The 21,684-nt window shown below is 37.3% G+C and overlaps 2 protein-coding genes and 2 long non-coding RNA genes across 4 annotated transcripts; 1 reads left to right on the forward strand and 3 right to left on the reverse strand.

Annotated features, from left to right (window-relative positions):
* Positions 1–1,213: 1,213 nt before the first annotated feature.
* Positions 1,214–2,163, reverse strand: LOC147507619 (protein FAR1-RELATED SEQUENCE 5-like). The gene is made up of 3 exons (XM_086596350.1): positions 2,084–2,163; positions 1,769–1,939; positions 1,214–1,721 (listed from the first exon to the last, which is right to left on the reverse strand). The coding sequence occupies exons 1-3, from the start codon at positions 2,161–2,163 to the stop codon at positions 1,214–1,216; spliced, it is 759 nt and encodes a 252-aa protein (XP_086452476.1).
* Positions 2,164–11,879: 9,716 nt separating this feature from the next.
* Positions 11,880–14,860, forward strand: LOC147507620 (putative allantoinase). Its single transcript, XM_086599059.1, has 8 exons — positions 11,880–12,060; positions 12,258–12,561; positions 13,018–13,138; positions 13,463–13,536; positions 13,721–14,233; positions 14,364–14,448; positions 14,620–14,682; positions 14,816–14,860. The coding sequence occupies exons 2-5, from the start codon at positions 12,402–12,404 to the stop codon at positions 13,783–13,785; spliced, it is 420 nt and encodes a 139-aa protein (XP_086455185.1). The 5' UTR covers positions 11,880–12,060; positions 12,258–12,401; the 3' UTR covers positions 13,786–14,233; positions 14,364–14,448; positions 14,620–14,682; positions 14,816–14,860.
* A 44-nt stretch (positions 14,861–14,904) lies between these two features.
* Positions 14,905–16,565, reverse strand: LOC147507621 (uncharacterized). Its single transcript, XR_015216209.1, has 4 exons — positions 16,242–16,565; positions 15,285–15,419; positions 15,101–15,195; positions 14,905–15,009 (listed from the first exon to the last, which is right to left on the reverse strand). It is a non-coding gene; the product is annotated as an uncharacterized LOC147507621 (long non-coding RNA).
* Positions 16,566–18,387: 1,822 nt separating this feature from the next.
* Positions 18,388–20,759, reverse strand: LOC147507622 (uncharacterized). Its single transcript, XR_015216210.1, has 4 exons — positions 20,652–20,759; positions 19,351–19,452; positions 18,938–19,072; positions 18,388–18,850 (listed from the first exon to the last, which is right to left on the reverse strand). It is a non-coding gene; the product is annotated as an uncharacterized LOC147507622 (long non-coding RNA).
* Positions 20,760–21,684: the final 925 nt, after the last annotated feature.

Below are 21,684 nucleotides of genomic sequence, written 5' to 3' on the forward strand. Positions count from 1 at the left end.
CTGAAACATATAAGAGAGGCCGCTTGGTCAGAAAAGTTAGGTTCTCCTAATCGAACAACCGATTTAGCATCCCGTGTTCATCTCCTTAAAAAGCAACCCTGAGGTATCACACCAACGTCCTCATGTTTGTAAACTGAAATGATATGTCTACATGGAAATCCAGACGACTCAAATAGCCCACATAAACAGCTAGCATCCTACAATACAACATTGTATCTCATAGTCGACTTTTTTTGCCTATTCAAATGGCGACTCATGGTGTACACACGAATATTATCACCCACATCTTTTTTATTGTCTGCAGTGTATATCACTTCGTCCTTTAATTGCTTCTTAAAACAATCAAAAGCAGCTCGCGTATATATAGATGCAGCCTGATTTGCATAATCGTTCAAGTGGGTATGGAGGACTGGTTTGGCTACATTCATCATCACCTTTTCCTCGTGCTCTCGGTGCCGGATATTTGTAACTACCACTTCCATTTTTCCAAACAGCTCAAACAACTGCATTCCAACTTTCACATGAAGCCGGATTACGGAGTTTATACTCTCACAACGTTGGGTGCTTCTGCAACCGGCAAAGAACTCACCATGGAGATATGATTCTGCCCACATCTCTTTTTTCTTGTATATCATGTTCACCCATTTGTTATTACTGACTTGGAATTTCTTCACAAGTGTTTCCCACCTTTCTTCGAACTCATTGGACGAGCACTTCATAAACATAATAGAGCAGAAATCTTTTGAAAATCCAAGGATGTGGATATTTTTTAGGCAATTTTTCATAATGTGCCAACAGCACAAGCGGTGTTTTGAATTTAGGAAAGTAGATCTCACAGCCTCGCGCATCGCCGGGTCACCATCAGTGATCACTGACTTAGGGTGTTTGTCATACATCGCGCCAACTAAAGATTTCAATACCCACTCGTAAGACTCCACACACTCACTCGTCAACAATGCAAAACCAAACACTACTGTTTGTCGATGGTTGTTCACTCCAGCAAACACAACAATCGACATCATGTACTGGTTGTTCTTGTATGTTGAATCAAACAACAATACATCTCCAAAGCAACTGTAGTCCGCACGTGAGGTGGAATATGCCCAAAACAATCTAACTAGCTGCCCAAGTTATAATTGTAATGAAATAAGGGATCTCCCTTCACCTTGTTATCCATGAAAGCCAGCAGTGTGTTGGCGTCACCATCAATACATCAATTTCTCCTATCAAGCCCCATATGATTATACAAGTCTTTCTTCAAAAAACCAACACTTGAGAAGCCTCCAGCCCTATGTACAAAAACATCCATCACCTTGCATTTACGAATACCAACATCAACTAGGCTCGTAGCAAATTTCAAATCTTCTTCACTTACATTTCTATGGGATCTTAAGAACATCGAGCTCGGATCTGGTACAAGTGGATGTGTGTGTTCCCCAATAAAATCCTTCACAACCCACAAATTTGATTCAAAATCATAACCAACTTCAAAGCGGGCTTTACATTTAAACCTACTGATGGCCTTCGACTCTCTGGATTCGATGTCGCGTTTTCTGGGTGTCACCCTGTTTACATTTCGTTCACCAGCAGCTGAGCATAGAAATCTCTGCTTAACACGAACACCATCTGTATGCATTCTATAAGTATCTTTACGAACACTAAAACCGACTAACTTTGCATATTGATTGTAAATTGCGAAAGCCTCCTCAGTCGTCTTCAACCTGCATAGAATAGAATGTTGCTTTGTGCGCTTGAAAACTCTACTAGCCTCACACCAAATCCTTTGTCTCTATCACTGTTCTCATGAATTTCAACATTTTCACCCTCCCCCATAGATGTGACATCCACAAAATCACTATCCTCATACGTAAAACTATCAAAACATGAATTTCGAAGCCAATCTTCTTCGTCATCAGAGAAGTGATTCATCATTGGATTGCTACATGAAACAAGTACACTTTTAGCACATATTCACTCTTTTTCTTATTCTACGAAGTAATCACAGTGGTAATAGTAAAAAAAAAAAACACATAAATGCTTGAACGGTATAATGGTCAAAACCAAATAACTATGGTGCTCAAACCATATACCACTTTGGAAAATTTCAATGTCAACTTCATTTGATTCAATGTCAACTTCATTTGACATTAAATCATACACCATTCAATTGTAAAATTTTACCTAGACATGAAAACGAGAATGAGCCAAAAAAGAAATTAACTAACCTCATACTTATAATTGTTGAAGATCAAAGTACACTACGAGAAATGGAGGCAAGAGTTCTCAAGTTGAACGGATTTTAGTGAGAGGGAAAAGTTTAGTTCGTGCCATTCGAAATGTTAGAGGGAGAGAAGATGTGTTGTTACTTTCTTACCCTTAACTATTCATTTTGCTTGTAGCATACTCCTATTAAACTACTACATATAGCATACGCATATTAAATTACTAAATGTAGCATAACACTATTAAACTGCTAGATATAGCATACTACGATTAAATTACTATATGTAGTATACTACTATTAAACAACTAGATATAGCATATAATTAAGTATCCAACAACAAACGACATTGTAGTCTACTTGCCATTAGATATCGGTTAGATATATCATCTGACACTATTTTTGTTTTTTTTTTATAAGTGAATTCAGTTTATTGAAATGAGGTATGATCCGACCTCAAACGATTCAAGCACAACTCTTTTTTGTCTCTTTTCCGACTTTTTGGTTTCTGCCATTAAAGCACAATTCTTTTTTGTTTAGAGAAGGAGCATTTACGCTTTTACCCTCACTTGTCGCATTGATGTTTTTACCCTTAGTTGTTGTTCACTATTCCTTTTCCTCAAAACTTAAACACCCGGTCAAAAATTTAAAAATGTGTGGTTCACAGCCCTGCGCACAGGTGCACCCTACGCACCCTAGCTTTTCGGTTGAATATTATAAGATTGTGTGGAATTCATGTAGGCTTTATTAAATTGAGTGATGTTTTGCTCCTAGCGATATTTTCTATACAGGCACCAAGCACAATAAAAAAAAAACAACACATCATGTCTATAATATTTTGCAATCCAACTACCAATAACCGCCATTTTCTTAGACTTGTCAATTTGCCCTCGTCAAAATTTAAAGAGAAAATCTAAAACATTTGCTGAAAAAACACAGGAAATTATATTTCTAATGTGATTTTTTCATCTTCTATGTCGACTCGTGAATAGAGTGATTCCCTATAAATCTCTATTTTATTGGGGGCTCAAATGATAATTATTGATTTTTTTTTATTAAATAAAAGAACTAAAGAATGAATTGTTCATGTAACATATGAGATATAAAGTTCAACCTATCTCGCCACCCGGTACAAGGTCGAGAGTTCAGAAAGAAGCTCAAGCTGAGAAATTAACTACGGTTAGGTCAAAGAGAACTAGCAAAGAACCATCTCCAAATGTAGTCGGTGGGGGCTTATATGGTGAGATTAGTTCTACCTTAGCTATGATTAAGCAAGCTTCCAAGGTAAAATATAAAGGTAAAAACCTTGATGAATACATCACTGAGATTTCAGATGATACGCTTGGTTTAACATATGCGTGCTGTGAATGTGGGAACTTTTTCTATAGTTTTAAGAAGACACAAAAACATCTAAGGACTGATCATCTGGTCTTAAGGGATAAACTTCTGTTTGGTGGCAGACGTTAGGTATTTTATGTTGCTATCTATGTGTGTGTCCCCGAGTGGGTTTGTTCATGATTGTCAATTAGGCTTATAGCCTAGTGTTGTTGTAGTGAAGATTCTCCCTCTAATGATCATACTCTTAGGGAGATATATAACTTTTTGAAGTTTAATCAACAGGTAGGGGTCTGCCTCAACCCTATAACCTTTTCAAAAAAAAAAAGAAGGAATTGTTGACCAATATTCTAAGAGTAAAATCAAAAGTGCAAATCTAAAAAAATATGTTGCTAGTTAGATCTCCAATATAGTTGACAGGTGTTGTTTCTTGATTGGGCTTAGGGCCCTTGGAGGGAATATCGCTGGGAGCAAAAAATCCCTCGAGGGCTCACAGCCGCACCTACGGTCTACAATAACCGAGGGCTACATTCTCTATTTGCTCAGGAGTTCCACACAACCACTGAGACATTGACGACTTCATCAATCATAAAAGAACGTCTCATTCAATGAAGTATCACGACTATTTTTGAATTTCTCGTCAGCATGCATTTTTCAACGACGTACTAACAAGAGAAGGCTATGTAAGTGATCTCCTATTCTAAGTCGATCACAACGACTCCACTAACTCGATAATGACTCCGGACACTTGCCACACTCAAAGACTCTCATACATATCAGCACTAACGACTCGTCACTCAGCTCCACCTCATGACATCATCACTTGCCACTGTCATCATTACTACCATTATCCTTAAGCCTCCTTCCCACCATAATATAGAAACTATTACAACCATTTGTTGGGGGTAATAACAATTCCAATCGATCCCCACCACTAAGATAACTTTTACTAAGATCAATAATAACTCCAAACACTAATCTAAACTTTCACTACAACCAACCTAGCATGCCCAACTCTCTAAACAACTATCACAAACAAATAATAATACAGAGAAAGTAAAACATACCACAACACAACGATTTAACGTGGTTTGGCCAATGGTGCCTACTTCCACAAGAGCTAATCCTTTTATATAAAATGGGAAGGACGATTACAATCACTTCTTTCAGTCTCTTACCTTACTAGATCACTCATCTCTCTTTACAGGTTTTTCTCTCTGCAAAGGTTTTCTCTCTAAGACTTGTGTTGATTTTTTCGTGTCTTAGGTTTTGCCAAAAACCCAAAACATATACTACAAACTCGTGGTTATGCAAAAATAAAATTCTACCAAAAATAGACTTGAGCGCGGGCACGCCCTCAGCAAGGCCATTTCAAGCGCGCGCGTGCCTGCAGGAAAATTCTCAAGAAAAGTCCAGTACCGATGATTGGGAAAAAGTTGAGAAAAAAAACTATCTTCTTTTTCTCCAAGGCTCCTTGGGCAAGACAAGTTTCGAGCGTTCGCTCGCTCAAACTTCTTTACGCAAACATCACCGAATTCTCTCCTTCTTCCTCATGTGAGGAATAACTCCAACAATCTCCCCCTCCCGAACAATGAGGGGGGATACCTCAATGCAATTTCCAAATCAACAGGAGGAGTTTGCTAGCATTTCGGCGGTAGCACAACAAACATCAAACTTACCTTTCCGTAAGACTTTGGTCATCATATCCGACCCGTTCTTATCGGTATGAATCTTTTCAATACACAAATGCTTGTCTTCGAGTACTTCTCTAATCTAATTAATGATAACGCACATGTATGTGCTTGATTTAGAATGAAAACTCAGATTCTTGCTCAAATGGATGGCGCTCTGACTGTCATATAGGACTACAAACTATTTCTGCTTTATCCCTAGTTCATCGAAGAACCTCTTAATCCATAACATCTCTTTGCAACACTCAGTGGCTGCAATATACTCGGCTTTTGTAGTGGAGAGAGAAACACACTTTTGCAACTTAGATTGCCAAGAAACTGCTCCCCCTGCAAAAGTAACCAGATAACCGGAGGTAGACTTCATAGAGTCAACATCACCTGCCATGTCTACATCAGTGTAGCCTTCAAGTAAGGTCTTACTTCCACTAAAATACAAACACACTTTGGAAGTACCCTTGAGATATCTCAATATCCACTTAACACCTTCCCAATGCTCCTTACCCGGATTTGACAGAAATCGGCTTACAACACCCACGACAAAAGCAATATCCGATCTTGTACACACCATTACATACATTAAGTTGCTCACTGCAGATGCATACATAATCTTTTCCATCTGACTCTACTCATGCTCACCCTTTGGACACATCTCTTTGGTCATGCGGAACTGGCCACCAAGCAGACAACTGACTGGCTTTGCTTGATCCATGTTGAATCTCTTCAACACCTTCTCAATGTAGCTTTCTTGAGAAAGCCACAACTTCCCACTCTTTCTATCATGAGTGATCCGTATCCCAAGTATCTGCTTTGCTTGACCCAAATCCTTCCTCTTAAAGGACTTACTCAAGTCTTTCTTCAACTTGGATATCTTGTTGATGTTCTGGCCAACTATCAACATATCATCCACATACAACAAGAGCACTATGAAATCCTCATCTGGAAATTTTTGAACAAACACACAATGATCGGAAGCAGACTTCTTGTATCCATGCTTCACCATAAAGGAATCAAACTTTATATATCACTGCCTCGGTGCCTGCTTCAACCCATACAAACTCTTTATCAGCTTGCATACTAGGTGCTCCTTGCCTTTGACCTCAAGCCCCTCTAGCTGGTTCATGTAGACATCTTCTTCAAGGTCTCCATGAAGAAAAGTTGTCTTGACATCTAGTTGCTAAATCTCTAGGTTCATACTTGCGGTCATACCCAACACCACTCTGATAGAAGTCATCTTGACTACAGGAGAGAAAATTTTATCAAAGTTAATACCTTTCCGTTGATTGAATCCCTTCACAACATAACGAGCTTTGTGCCTTGGGTGTGGATTATTCTCCTCATGCTTGACTTTGTAGATCCATTTATTCTTGAGAATTTTCCTTCCTGTCGGTTTCTCAACTAACTCATAAGTGTGATTCTTATGCAAAGAATTCATCTCATCATGCATGACCTTCAACCACTTCTCTTTGTCTGTACCTTCAAGAGCCTCTTGATAGTACATAGGTTCTCCACCATCCGATAGTAGAACATACGTATGTGGTGGATACCTGGTTGAAGCTTGTCTCTCTCTGTCTGACCTCCTTGCCCCATCTGCTTGTGCCTCAGGAGGATGCACTTCTGCTTGCTAGGTGGTGGTTCATGCACTTCATCTGCATCTTCTATATCAATAGGTTCTATCCCATCATGAGCAATAGGATCATTATCATGAGCTTCAAGCCCATGGTTCTCTGCATTCTCAATGCCTTCTGCACGTTCCACAGTAGGAACTTCTAGTTCTGAATCAACAAGATTATTAGTGAAAGCTTGTAGCTTCTCACCCTCTTCAAAATCTGTTATGGTTTGATCTTCCAAGAACACCACATCTCGACTTCGGATTACCTTCTTGTTAATCGGATCATAAAGTTTGTAGCCAAACTTCTCATCCCCATAACCCAGAAAAATACACTGCTTGGCTTTGTCATCAAGCGTGGATCTCTCATCTTTCAAAATATGCACAAATGCCCTGCACCCAAATACCCTCAAGTATCTATAATCAACATCTCTGCCTGACCATACTCTCTCTGGATAATCACTATTCAGAGGCTTTGATGGCGATAGGTTGATCACATCTACAGCTGTGCGCATTGCTTCTACCCAGTAGCTTCTAGGTAACTTAGAGTGAGACAACATGCATCTCATCCTCTCTACAATGGTACGATTCATCCTCTTGGCTATACCATTTTGCTACGGAGTCTTGGGAATGGTCTGCTCCTGATGAATCCCAAACACTGAGTGGATCTATTTAAATGCGTACCTTTTATGTTTGGCAAGGCCTTTTGCTTGGCAAGAACTTCCATACCTTTTTCTCTCATATGACATAATCTCTTATGCCACAGTTCGGAGGAAGCTTTGTCTTCTGCCGTATTTACTTCTACTTTACACAAACTAGCATGTGTCTTGTAAAGAGAGTAAGTTTTCTTCCCTTTGACTGCTATAATGAAACCTCTGCTCAGTTTCCATACCCCGTTACCAAACGAGTTTAGAAAGTCATCATCATCTAACTTCCCAGCGAAAATTAGGCTTAGACGAATGTCAGGGACATGTCTTACATCCTAGAGTGTCAAGGTGTATTCGACATTTGTTTCTATATGAACATCCCCAATGCCTGCAATTTTTGAGACTCCACTGTTACCCATTTTTACTTAACCAAACTCATCACAATTGTAGGTAGTGAAGAATCTCCTGTGCGGTGTGACATGATAGGATGCTCCTGAATCTATCTCCCACTCTGTATCTTGGTATGAGGTACTAAGACAACACTCACCACAATCTGACACAATTCCCACTAGACCATCATCGACTAGTGCGGTAGTATCTCTACCTGAGTTTACGTTCCTCTTTACCATGTCTTCATGCACACAGTTATTCTTCTCATCCCTCTTCAGTATTCTGCACTCATACCTGAAGTGACCCTTGGTGGCACAGTAGTAATATTGCCTCTCTGCCTTAGGAGTTCTAGCTTCACCCCTAGATTTGCTTCTGTCATCACCTCTAAAATGAGATGGTTTTTTGTTCTTATCTCTCCCCCGCTTCTCTGTGACAAGGATTTCTGAGTGAGAGGAGCTGTTTCTTGAACCCATTCTAGTCTCCTCATTCAACAATGCCCCAGTAGCCATTTCTATGGAAATAACTCCATCCTTAGCGGCTCCGTTAAGAGAAACTACTAACATCTCCCAATTATCAGGTAGAGAGTTTAATAGAAACAAAGCCTCAACTTCATCTCCCATATCAATCTTCATCAAATGCAATTGATTGATGGTATTATGTACTTCATTAAGATGCTCAAACATTGAAGAACCTTCTTTGTACTTCGTGTTTGCAAACTTCTTAATGAGCAGCACTTTGTTTCCGGCCGACTTCCCCTCATAGAGGTCTTCGAGTGTCTTCCACAAGCCAAAAGCTGTAGTCTCTTAAGATACATGGCGGAAGACATTGTTGTCAATCCATTGTCGAATGCACCCATTAGCTTTTCTGTCAAGCTTGTTCCACTTAGCCGCAACAATCGATTCCGATTTTTCTCCTCAATTTTCAATGGATTGTGCCTAGTCCTTGTAGTAGAGCAAATCTTCCATCTTAGCTTTCCATATGGTATAGTTAGCTCTATTCAAACTAGTCATACGAGTGTTCACGCACTACCAAAAAAACAACTTTACCCGACTGACTCAAGAAAGATTACCCGACGGTTTATAACCATAGGAAGTTACCAACGCCTTTTATCCGTCGGGTATTAGTTGGTCATCCGTCCAGTAATTTCTCGGGGGTATTCCAATTGTTTTATTCTGTCCGACGGTTGCACGAGAGTTTTTAGCTATCGGCTAGTTCGCAGGCTTTAACCATTATTTGTTTCCAACGGTGGCAGTACTTCTTAACCTTCGACATATCTATTCAATTATCAGGCGGCAAAGATTTCACTTCCCACGTTAAAAATTCATGAAAAATTAAACCACCCTAAAATTAAAATAATAAAGCCGACTCTAAAACTGCCGAGTTTTCAGCTTCTCCTTCTTCTACTGCTATTTGCTTCTACAATAGTTGCTGATCACGTTAGACCACTACCTCGTGAAACTCTTGAATTTCATTGGCACCACGGACACCTTCTCAACCTGAGCAGGTAATTTCAATGTAACTTTATCAAGAGATTGTTTGTTAGATGAGCTTACTTCTAATACAAAGTCTATCTGAGAATAGAGGCAACTTAAGTTTTCTAAAATCTTTTGTGTTGTTATTCTTATGAGATGGCTTTTAAGAGCATTTGTCACCATTACAAACTTGGAGGTCTTTGGGGAGGAAGTGATTTTGATCCGAAAGGGAAAAGTGAGAATGAGGTGGTATTTGCCATTATTTTTCTTGAATTCTGATTACCATAGCTAAACACGAATCTTTTTAATACCCGATTGAATAGGTGGATTGTTTTATAGCGTTGAATTGAAACTTATTTGTAAATATATTAAAAGATTCTCATAAATGTATGTGAAACCTATGTTGGCAGATCATGCACTTTTGCCAAAGTTTTATGAATGAGCTATACCGATATTTGGGTCCCGATCGGGTAACAAGACAATGATGGCTATATATATTCCTTTATCCAAATCTTTCGTTTCAAGCATCAAACGCAAAAATAGACATGAACCTCCTTTCTTTATTTTTAGATAGTGGATGTAAACCTGTCAAACCAGGGAAGTTTACCTTCGGTGTTTTGTCTACAATGAAATTCGGGATCTTCCCGCAGAAGACATGGGTGTTGGTCCGCGGGAGATGGGTTACCTGTTCGGACAATATAGGCGTCTAGCTGGTCATTTTCAGGTACAACACTTAAATAAAGAGTTCTATTAACATACTTTACTGATTCTCATCTATGACTTTATCTAACAAGATATGGCTGTTGGCATGAAGTTCTATTACCCTGGAATCTCGATACATAATTTACACATTATTTCTTGCTCTTATAATGTTATTTCTCAGGAATATCTTTTCCTATATGCTCTGTTTGGTTCGGTGCACCGAGTTGCAAATGACAAATAGTTGCAAATGACATGTGATTGTATTGCATCTGATTGCATTGCATTCAACTTACTTGTGCTTGGTAAACCCAAGGCAAAAGAATGTAAAGTTGGTTACATTATCCCACTATTTTTTTTCACATCTTATAAAGTTGGTTACATTATCCCACTACTTTTTTTCATATCTTATATAAGATAAACCACCTTTCTTGTGTTTGCATCTATTTACACAACTTTTTTGGTTGCAAGTGGATGTCATGGAAACTATTTGTATAGTGCATATAATTGCAACTTGTTGCATCAACTGCCTATTTGCATTTTGCTACCAAACACTGGTTTGTGGGTGGTCACATGGAAATAGGTGCAATTGCATGCAAATACATCGTGGTCACATGGAAATAGGTGCAATTGCATGCAAATACATCGAACCAAACAGAGCATATAGTTTCTGATTTTCTGTTTGGAAACAAAAAATGAAAAAGAAAAAAGTGAGCGTTGAGCTTGACAAACAATATGAGTTTTACACAGTAGTACTTCCTTTTGTAAATTCTAACTGCCTTAAGCATGGGTAAGGGTCTCAAACAAAGTATATTCTAACGCCCGAGTTGGTTAGAGATATGAACTTAAGAATTCGGTCGAATGAATGGGAGATTGCATCGCAATTTCTATATGCTAAATGTAGTTAAAAAGATTACTTAAGATTTCGGATGTACTTATCTTTGGAAAGAGGAGAAAACAAAGAGGTACTTAAGAATTCAAATGAAAGAAATCTGTCCCCGCAATTTTTGTATTTCAGTTAGTTTATGAGTTTGAGCTACACATTTATCTTCTGGTATCTTCCAATTGAAGGTTTGTCTACCTTCAATAAAGTTCTTCTTGAATTGCTATTAGAGTCGACAATCCTGTCTATGTACATAAGTGGGGGCAATCATTTCTGATATATAATTTTGATTCCTTATTTTCAGGGGTTCTACTTGTTCAAGGTCTTTCAAGGGTCGGTTCTCTCGTCTTCTTCACGCAGACTTATAGAAAGATACTTCCCCGGTTCGAAGTGTTGATATCATCTCCAACTTTTTCAGGTAATCACAAGAACATTTTCAATGATTCAAGAGTTCCGTGGTCTAAATATCGATATTATGATCCCAAGACAGTTGGTCTAGATTTTAATGGAATGATATCAGACATAAAGGTGATATGATGCGAGGGAATGTGGAAGACCCTTGCTGAGAGATTTTTCATGTGGCTAGAGGGGTTCCGCTCATCTGAGCTTCTCAAGTACATGCATTGTCTTCTCCTTGTACCCATTAATATTCAGTGATCATGCAATGGCATGCACATGGATCAAAAGTAAGTTTTACTACGATATTACGATTTGTCATGTAGGAAATTTTCTTCCTTAATTTGTTATCTCAGATGATATACCCGATTTGTCGAGAATCATGAACTTAAAAGATCTATTTATCGGTCTTTCATTTAGGTAGGAGGGAATTTCGCCGGAGGCATCACACCTTCTTGACATAGGCCTTCTTCCAAATTCAAATTCGAACTCGAAAGCAATTGGTTACCGACAAGTATGGAATATCTAGTCTATTTTTTTATTGGTTTGCAAATTGGGGACATTGGGACATTAGGCCTCTTGATTGGTGGGAAGGGCATTTTAGTTGCATCAATTGGAAGACTTTTCGGTGTTTCAATGATAGCAACAATAGGAGTAGGCCTTCTACTTGCACCTGGCGGGGAATTCTCATTTGTAGCTTTTGGAGAGGTTGTTAATCAGGTTTGTTTTTCATGCCTTAGGTACATTTCTTGTAAGTATTATTTCTTACCCCAGTCTGAAAAGAAACGTAAATGCTCATTTGCTCTTTATGGATAATTTCTTCGATGCGAAATTCGTTCAAGTATTGAACGCAGACAAGAGAATGTTACATGCATATGTTCTACATGGCTTTGATTCTTTGCGGCTCACCTTTATAGGTCAGAGTAAGACCTTTATGGAATTTAAAATGGGAGATGAAGATGTTTTTAAGGATTCAAGACACCACTTTTAGCACTTTATTCTAATTGTTGGCTTTGAGTCAACCTCAAAATTGTTGGCGTTGTGTTTGCTATCTTCTTATAATGGGAGGACATAGAGTTTCTGAGATGGAGTTTCTGAGAAAGAGAAAGAGAGTGCATGTAAAGCGAAAAGGAGGACATCGAGTTTCTGAGATGGAGAGTCTTTCCTTTGCTTTCACTTGTCATATCTTTTTTGCTCTTCTACATCAAAACTTCCTCCAAGGTAACTTTTCTTCTTTATCTTGTGATGTTCCTTTTTTGTTGTTACTATATTGATACTTGTTTCTTAAAAGTTTCTTGCCGTGAATCTTTATGTATGTATGTAGGCATGCATGTTCATGTACTAATAAAGTGATAAACATGCATGCAGGACCACTAACATACTTACATACCAAGTGAAGTTTCTTGTATACTTTATCAACAATTAATTTTGTTTTTTTTTGCAACCATCAAATAGTTTGTGTACCCTTCTGCCTTATGACCGGTATTGGATTGCTAGCACTCAGATTGTTACACCAGAAGGTGTCATTTCTGGTACAGATTAGTAATAATATTTTCTTATGTGTTATGTAATTATTAGATTATTAATTAGTACCATTCTCAAAATGTTTTTGAATGGGATAGAAAGATGCAATTTGGATTTTATAATTGTTAATTTTTTTAATGTGTAAATTGGCAGTTGAGATAAAAGGGGGGAACATTATTTCTGTGGTTAATGGGAATTATCAGAATGGAAAAATTATCAAGGGACATGTGGTTAATTATGGAGATGCTGTCGTCATGTCTGGCTTAATTGATGTGTAAGAAGCTAATTTCTCCCCTTCTCTTGTATACTTGAATGTAATTTTCCTTTGAATTCACTTGTATTTGCATATAGATTTCATGTAGTTAAGTTCATCACAATTATTATGTCGATGAGGCTAAGGAGACATCAATAGTGAATTGAGGCGTGAAGTAAAAGGCTTAATAGGAATCATGAATTTTCTGATTGTTTTATGTTGATGGGAGTGGAAATGATGAATGCCAAAGACTTACATTCACCAAATTTCCTTTAAGTGGATCAAATCCCACTTAAACAATTGCAGTTGCTATATGTTGATCAAACGTTTTCACCTTATTGGTAGGCATGCACATCTTGATGAGCCTGGAAGAGCCGAATGGGAAGGATTCTCTTCGGGGACAAAAGCAGCGGCTGCTGGTACAATTTAACAGTCTAACTCACTATAGACTTTTGAACTCAATCTTCTTTCTTGACGCTCTATTTAGTAGAGTAGAGATGCAATCTACTCTACCCTACTACTACTCAGTCTACTCTACTCAGTAATTTGTTCCACACAAGAATGTTCAACTAGTAAAACAACTGATTTAAAAATATTTCACAGGTGGTATAACAACATTGGTTGACATGCATCTTAATAGTGAACCAAAGTTTAGCTCTGATATCTGAATTTCGAGAAGCTTATTTCATCATTTTGCACTTGATATCATCCTATTGATTATCATTCAGTATTTTCTCTTGCATATCTCTACTAGTATTGCTACTACTTTATCTCTACTAGTATTGTTACGCTTACCATCTTAGACTCAGAAGATGCCAAGAGTAACCAGGAGTAGGAAGGAAGTTGAACCTGAAAAGCCTGCTGAAATAGAGAATCCAGTTGAACCTGAAGAGCAAGTGGACCTTGATGGAGACAACCTTGATGTTTATGGTTTTTATGGTGGTTTTACCTCTCTTCATTACACCTAAATATTTAAGATTGACAATTTTTCTATTGCAGGTCAGGATGATGAAAGGCAAAGACTCGCGAGAGAATACCGGTTATGCGTTTGTTACCTTTAGGACTAAAGATTTGGGTGCTAAAGCCATTGAGGATCTGAATAATACTGAATTTCAGGTAATATTTTCACTTCAATGACTACATATTTCTTTCTTTGAATCTGACGCATCTTTTTTTTTTTCTAGGTTTTTGTTTTTTCTTTCTATATGCAAGTAGCATGGACATTGTGACTTTATTTGGTGGATAGTTTGTTGTACATGACAAGGCACCGAGTTTAGGAGACCCAGAGCATAAGGTTGCAAGAATAGATTGGAACTTCAATAGCTGGGGTGGTAAGACTCTTTACTCTGCAAACATTCCATCTATTTAGACATGTTGCAGTATGTTCTTGTGTGGACAAATATATACCTCTTTTGTGTGTGTAGTAAAGTGAGAAGCTGGTTTTGAAGATATTATCTATTCGTAGCAACATTTGCTCACAAAAGTTTCTCTGTGTGGAGTAGGTGGTGACAATGGCTGTTACGGAGACTGGAGTCTTGATTTTCTTGTTTCTTGTCGCAAGGAAGGTTGGCAATAAAATTTGTGTATTGATTTCATATTGGTAGCTGGTACTCCTGGTAGTATTAGTTTATTCTCCCTTGCCAAGTTGTAATATTACTATGTGCTTTAGAGCTGACCAGTCCTAATTTTGAATTTCAGCAGGTTGCTAAACAATTGGTGCTTAGTCATTGCTAGGGTACTAGAGATTACTAGAACTGGTTGCTAGACAGATGGTGTGGTGCTGATTATTTATATCGTATAAGATAGATAGGAATAAAAGCATGCTAACAGATCGATTCGTTTAGGTATTCACTCCCTGAGTGGTGTGCTATTCAACTCCAAACTTCATAAACCTAGCATCAAACCAAAACGTTAAGTTGTTACTAACTTAAAAAGATGAAAAGCTTAAATCAAAATAGCTTAAACAATAACGGGTCTGCTCACTCATCTGAATGGTGTCCTCAATGTCAACGAGCATAGTTTAGCATGTGCGTACATGTACAATTTGGGGCAATGAGAGCACGCCTTTCATAATCTACCTGCATGCCATCAAGCAATATGAAAATTGAATGAAAATGAAGGATCATAATAGCTAGAAAATAAAGGGGTAGAAGGTTAAGTATCTCACCTTGCACATTGCTTTTATCTCAAATAGAAATTCTACCACATTCTCTTACCAATAGAATCAACGTGGAGAACAAACCCTCCATAAACTTGAACATTGCGAACTTTAAACGGCCCAAAGGAGCCTACTGAGCCTTCTCTAGAGCCAATATCAAACAACTATTTAACAAATGATCAAACCAAGAAACATTATAGAAACGTATTTGTTTTGGAAATCATGATTATGAAATCGATCAGCAAAATAAAAAAGATGGTGCATTGATACCAATTACAACATAAGTCAAAGTTGAATTACTCTACCCCACTCACACAAGACTGCGCCAGGTAAGTTTTTATGCTATTTAATGGACTAATCATGCCACCTCTATAATACTTCTGTAATAAAAAGCACAACAGTTGGCTATCATACAAATGAATATGGCACATCATATCGCATAGTTATTATAAAGGCATCGTTGTATAGTCCCCGTCAAAAAGGACAATAGTGCACTAAAATATAAAGACATCGACTTTATAGGTTCTAAAATATACCTTAAGGTTGTGTGCTGTCCTAAGGCCCTTCTAAATGGTGTTTACTCGTTCAAACAGAGCTCTTCAAGAACTCAGAACCGTTGTAAATTGCTTTTATTACACTGTGTGATCCTAGAAACAATATTCAAAACAAAGATAGTTGAATCAAACTTGCTAAGTTGCTAATATACTAGTAATTTTGGTATTAGAAGTATCCAACAAAAGATAATTTCTATTTTCAATTAAACCACAAAAACAAGACATCATTGAGTGATCAACGTATAATGTGGCTATGAGCTCAAATGCATCATGCGACCTTTCATTCTTCAGCGAATTGCATCTCATATGCCCCCACTAATAGCTCTGTTTGTAACATCCTTGGAATTTACGTATAATATATAACCTGGATTTAATTTAATACACTTCTCACAAAAGAAGATATATCACTAACCTGGACTTGTTTTTATCATTGGTGGGAACAATTCCTCGCAACTCAGAGGCAGTATCGTCATTCTTTAAAAGAGCACCGCCAGCTTGCTGTAAATTAGTAAAATAGGCATAAGGCACGAGATAAATATTCAACAAATTCGAAAAGAAAGAGTAAAGGTCCTTCATTACACAGAGATTAAACATAATATCAAGCCAACTAATAAGAAGTGATAAAATAAGTGAACAAGAAGTTGAGTTTACCTTATTAACTTATTTTACTCAAGTTTCCGGGCAACGATAGTAAACAGTTTTTCTTACTTTATAGGAACGACCAACTAATATTAAGTTCTTTTCATGCTTAAAAACAAGAAAAAAACAAGTAAGTAAAACAAGCATATAATGATAAGACTGCATGGACTAGATGATACTAATTAACATGACGATGTGCACTGTATAACATCAAAGAAATAAAAGTAGATAAACAAATAATATCACGCAAGCAGGCACAGGAATTTCAATTATGGGCATTGCAGTAACAATTGTAACTTGCTTATCAGAACATATTCATTTTTATAATTACAAATTAGATGGCATAGGTTCTGTTCATGTTTGTACATGCACACAAACATAGAATCCAATTCCTCCATCACCGGGTTAAGGGATCAACCCCCCTACAACCGTGTTCACCCATGTATCGAGATATATACATTGGTTTTTATTCGCAAAACTGATAACCAAAAACTTTTGTTAAGAATGTGAATAAGGGTGCATATAAACTACACCTTGTTCTACTTAGTCAAGTCTTGAAGAGATCTGCAATAAATCCAACTTCATTTTTTCCCTCCTTAACTAGTGATCTAAATAAATAGATGAAAAATTCCAAAAAAAACTAAAACTATCGATAACAGGGGAGAAAACTCAAAACCCCGACCGCCTTGCAAACCCCTCAAGCCATTTAGAAAACCCCAAATCAGCAATGCTTCCTTGTGAATCTTGAAAAAAAAATCCAAATACCCATTAACATATTCCTAAAATCCAACCATAACCAAAATGAAGAGAATAAACCAGACCTGAAAAGATTGGACTAGCTGGAGATCCAACTAAACCAAACTTTCGAAGAAAGAGCATAATAAATGCAAAGCCTACTAGCCCAAACGGCGGATTTTCAATCGAGAAGCATTGATGAAAGTTTGTGTAGCCTTTCCATTTCTAGTAGTAGTATTAATAGGGAATGATCTTCCTCGAGTGCTCCTTCAAAGCCGGGGAAAAGTGATTTGGGTAATAAAAAGAAGGTTGGGATCTCTTCTATACTTCATTTATTGATCAATGACTTTCTGCAGACAGGACCGCACATATCTGGCAATAAAACTTTGTCAATCGCATGTAAGGCGTCTTGGGCTGTTGTGAGGTTGGTAGACACCATTATAAAATTCTCTGTCCACAGTAAACCCCCTACTGGGTAAAGGTTTGTGAGAATAACCATTATTCTCACTATCGGTAAGAGAGTCATAAAGATATATCATACCTAATCAGAACAAATGAAAGTGATCACCTAGCTTTTAAATATCCTTCATTAAATGACAGAATTGTGTTCGAAGGGACCTCATGTCACTTTGAAGAAAATTGGCACAACTTGCCTATTTGCATCAAAGACCCAATATTTTTATTAATATCTAAAGCCTTCAATTTTTAGCAGGCACCCATTTTGCACGATAGAAATTATAGATGAGATACTCATTTTTACTATTGCAGTCCTCAAGTCATTTTTATATTATTTTTCATGTTATAGTGGCCCGTTAAATATTTCGGCCAAACCCGGGGCTTTGTCAGTTAGCTAAGGTTTATCAGTTTATGTCAAAATAAGATAAGGAGAAACAGTTGGAAGCGTAGGCAACCGCGGACTCGCGTGCCTCTTATGTTTCTCCCTATGTCGATTCGTTCTCTATCTCTTCTAAGGAAGTATATTTCTCAGCAACTTTATCTGCTTCGAAACACATACTCATCCACAATTTGAAGGTTAGAAAATACTAACAGTTTTTCTGTAGCTGTGTCATTTGAATTTACTATGAATGTGTGCACACATATATATGGTTCATATTATGAGTATCATTTCCAGGTATCAGGAGGCTGGTAAGAGTAGCATAAACAAGTTAAGTACTACATTGACACAATGTCAAACATAAACCTACATAGTAACTTTGCTACTTACTCTACACAGTGTTGCTTACTCTAGACGCATGAACCTACATTACCCAAACCACAAATGCATGTCAATGAAACATCTAGTGGTGGTGAGAAGTTATTACAAACATATAGCTCCTATAAATCCACCATGCTAGCGTGACAGCTTTAGGAGACCCAGGCAATGATTTTAGCTGGGAGCTCAGCCTAGATGGGGAAATAGCATTCACAACTCTCTGAACAGAACCCACAATGCTCCTTACATATTGCCGAGCCATGGCTACCACAATGTCTTGATAGTGGTTCTCAAAAGCTTAACTGGAATGCAATGGTCAAGACCGACCTTAGGCTATAGTTGTTCAATGTGGTTTCAGCAGCCAGACGTCCTCCACTAGGACCGGATTCCAAGGAGGAAGCCAAATCCAGTGTACAAACAGCTGCACTATCATCCTGCAGTACCACAAAAAAATGTTAAGTAGCACAAAATATATCACAATCTGAATAACCATAAATTAAAGTTTAAGGCTGGTACTCAACTATTTTAGGGTCCAATGGTATGACACGGAAACCTGATGGTAGCAATGTTACGTTTTCAGCAAAAGATTCATCAAAAGGTGAAAAGACAAGTTGAGCAAAGGCACCCGCTGCATTCTCGTCCAATCCACTACAAAGCTAAAAATAAATAGGAACTAATAAGACAAGGGAAATAAAATATTTCCAAACATCAGCCCGGATAGCTATGTAACGACTACCAGAGTGTTGTTACCTGGAAAGGTTTGGAACATTCCTTCATGGGTTTCCTAGGGGAAATCTTCTAACAACTACCAGAGTGTTGCTGGCACCTTATTAGTAAAAACTATCAGTAAACAAGGTAATGAACCAGATTATGTATTTACTTCAAACCCATAACAAATATATAATGGTACACTCCTAGATTGATATGCGCCAACCTGTAATAAATACATATCTTGTAGTAGAACATCATCTTGGGGAAAAGAATGGCCTTCAAGACGAATTTGCTCATCCAAACTTTCTGAATTTGCTCACTCATTCTACAATAAAACATGTTTATATATAGTTAAGGAATTTAGGACAAAATAAGTAAATAAGTTTCAATCATCTGATTATATGCAAACGTACATGTAACACTTAAACACTCGTCTGTACTGTCAACTACCATACTATACTATGTAACCACAAAAAAAAAAATGGGGTTTTCTCCTTTTTTTTTTCCTGTAATACTTAACAGTTAAAACTTTACACATTAAGTGAGACCAAAGGGGTACTACTGCAATTGAGAAAACTTCGGAGTTTGGTTGACTCCGGATCAGACGACAGGGTACACGGCTACGTTATTTGGTAGTGTTAATTTATGTTGTCTTTGCTTCTACAAGGAAATCATTGACTTGGCTAAATCACCTTCAAGTGCAGGATTTTCAAGAGACAAGAAGCATATAAATATTCCTCTCAAGAATGATGGGATTTGGGTTTAAAATCTCGAAGGAAATTGATCGAGCAAGTGCAAAGGTAGACAAAAACTTCCCATCTAACAAAAATGAGTGTAATTTTGAATTCCCTAACTTTCGATGATGAGGGTCCGTGAACACAAAGTGTAACATAGAGTCCATTTTATTGAAGGTTGGGAGGTTTCAGAAGTTCAGCAGAGTGTGACATAGAGAGTCCATTTTTATTCACCCAAGCTTTTCATTTCAGTCATATTTAACTTGACAAATGAAAATGCACAGAGTGCATGGTTACTGTGCTGGTGAACAAAGTTGGACTTTTCAATCAAATATAATATATCATAATAACCAGCATTTCAAAAACAAAAGGGGAATGAAACAAACAAACACACAAACATACACGCGCACACACACACACACACACACACACAGAGAGAGAGAGTCGACCACAAAGATGGCTCACTTTCATTGTATTAATAAATTTGACATGAACAAACCAAAGGGGTACTACTGCTAATTGTAAAACAAGACAAAATATTAAAACAAATCAGATATTGCATTTAAGTTTCAAAAATAACACTATAAACCATTAATAGTGTTAGATAAAACATCGATCTAACATTAACACTGAATAAATCAAGTCACAACACATGAGAGTAAACAAATCTAATAAAAACAAGCACCTTTTATATAAAAGACGATTCTTTTATCTCACAATCGAAAGTTGGACAAAACCCATAAGCAAGAACCTCACTTTAAAAAAAAAAATTGATGAGTAAATTAGTTACCTTGAGTAGATCGAGTGACAAAAGCAGTGACTGCTCATTTAATCTCTGAAATAAAATTTTTAATTAGAACCCGAAATCAATCAGGAGAGAAGATGAACAAGAAGGGGAAGAACATAAGAAAAACAAGAGAGAGGAAGAGAGGACGATTTACCCAGTGAGGAATCGAAACCTTGGCCGACAACACCACTCTACTGTTTTCTCTTCCTTCCTGTTATTTTCCTTTTCTTTCACTTGTTATTGATTTCTTTTTAGGGCATCGTGATTTAGACGAGCGGCAAGAGCAAAAACAAATCCCGCTTAATTTTTTGTTATATTTTTAGCAGAGTGATTTTTGTTTTTGACAATTTAATTATGTTCCCTTTTGTTTATCAACTCTGTGACGTATACACAAGCATTAGAAAAATATACAACAAACGTTACATAATATTTACCAATATTTACCAACGGATATTTGTATTGCTAACGGTTATTAAATGTTGGTAATTACCTAACGGATACATATGTGTTGGTAATGAAAAATCTCAATGGTTACAAAATAGCCCAAACGGTGTAGTGGATTTAACAAACTTTAAACCAGTTATTGGGGTTAGCAACTAGTTTCATGAGTATAAAGCAAGTTTTGACGTTGATTAATATGAAAACTCGGGGTAGCCATATTGCAGGATTTGCAGCACATCTTGGCAAGCATGAAGTGCGCAAAGTATATAAAAAGTTAGACTTGGATTAACGGTATTGTGAAGGCTGGATGATGAAGATGGGCGTGTTCAAGTCCATGTTCTTATTTTAGAGTCGAACATAACTTATGCTTTCCTTGTAATGACTTGTATTTCCCCTTATTAAGTTGTTCCGTGTTTTCTTTTTCATTTGTTATGTTTGTTTTGTATTTGCACTTGGAATTCTATCTTTTGATAATTGTGCAATGAAGAATTTGTAGAAAGTTTTGTGGATATGATTGGAGGTTGTGTAATTGGAAATAATGTGTAGAAATAGGTTGATATGTGAAAATAACGAGCTATTTTTTTTTAATAGAAAA

This window comes from Coptis chinensis, chromosome 3 (assembly GCF_015680905.1).
Source record: "Coptis chinensis isolate HL-2020 chromosome 3, ASM1568090v1, whole genome shotgun sequence".
Classification (NCBI taxonomy): domain Eukaryota; kingdom Viridiplantae; phylum Streptophyta; class Magnoliopsida; order Ranunculales; family Ranunculaceae; genus Coptis; species Coptis chinensis.

What these genes read in the sequence shown, in the direction of transcription:
- LOC147507620 (XM_086599059.1), top strand. Translation starts at nt 12,402, where the DNA reads ATGGGAGGACATAGAGTTTCTGAGATGGAGTTTCTGAGAAAGAGAAAG. An exon ending in ATGTCTGGCTTAATTGATGT is followed by an intron (nt 13,139 to 13,462) that starts GTAAGAAGCTAA and finishes CCTTATTGGTAG; the next exon opens with GCATGCACATCTTGATGAGC. An exon ending in GACAAAAGCAGCGGCTGCTG is followed by an intron (nt 13,537 to 13,720) that starts GTACAATTTAAC and finishes AATATTTCACAG; the next exon opens with GTGGTATAACAACATTGGTT.
- LOC147507619 (XM_086596350.1), bottom strand. Translation starts at nt 2,163, where the DNA reads ATGGTGTATGATTTAATGTCAAATGAAGTTGACATTGAATCAAATGAA. An exon ending in ATTTTCCAAAGTGGTATATG is followed by an intron (nt 1,940 to 2,083) that starts GTTTGAGCACCA and finishes TGTTTCATGTAG; the next exon opens with CAATCCAATGATGAATCACT. An exon ending in GACAAAGGATTTGGTGTGAG is followed by an intron (nt 1,722 to 1,768) that starts GCTAGTAGAGTT and finishes TATTCTATGCAG; the next exon opens with GTTGAAGACGACTGAGGAGG.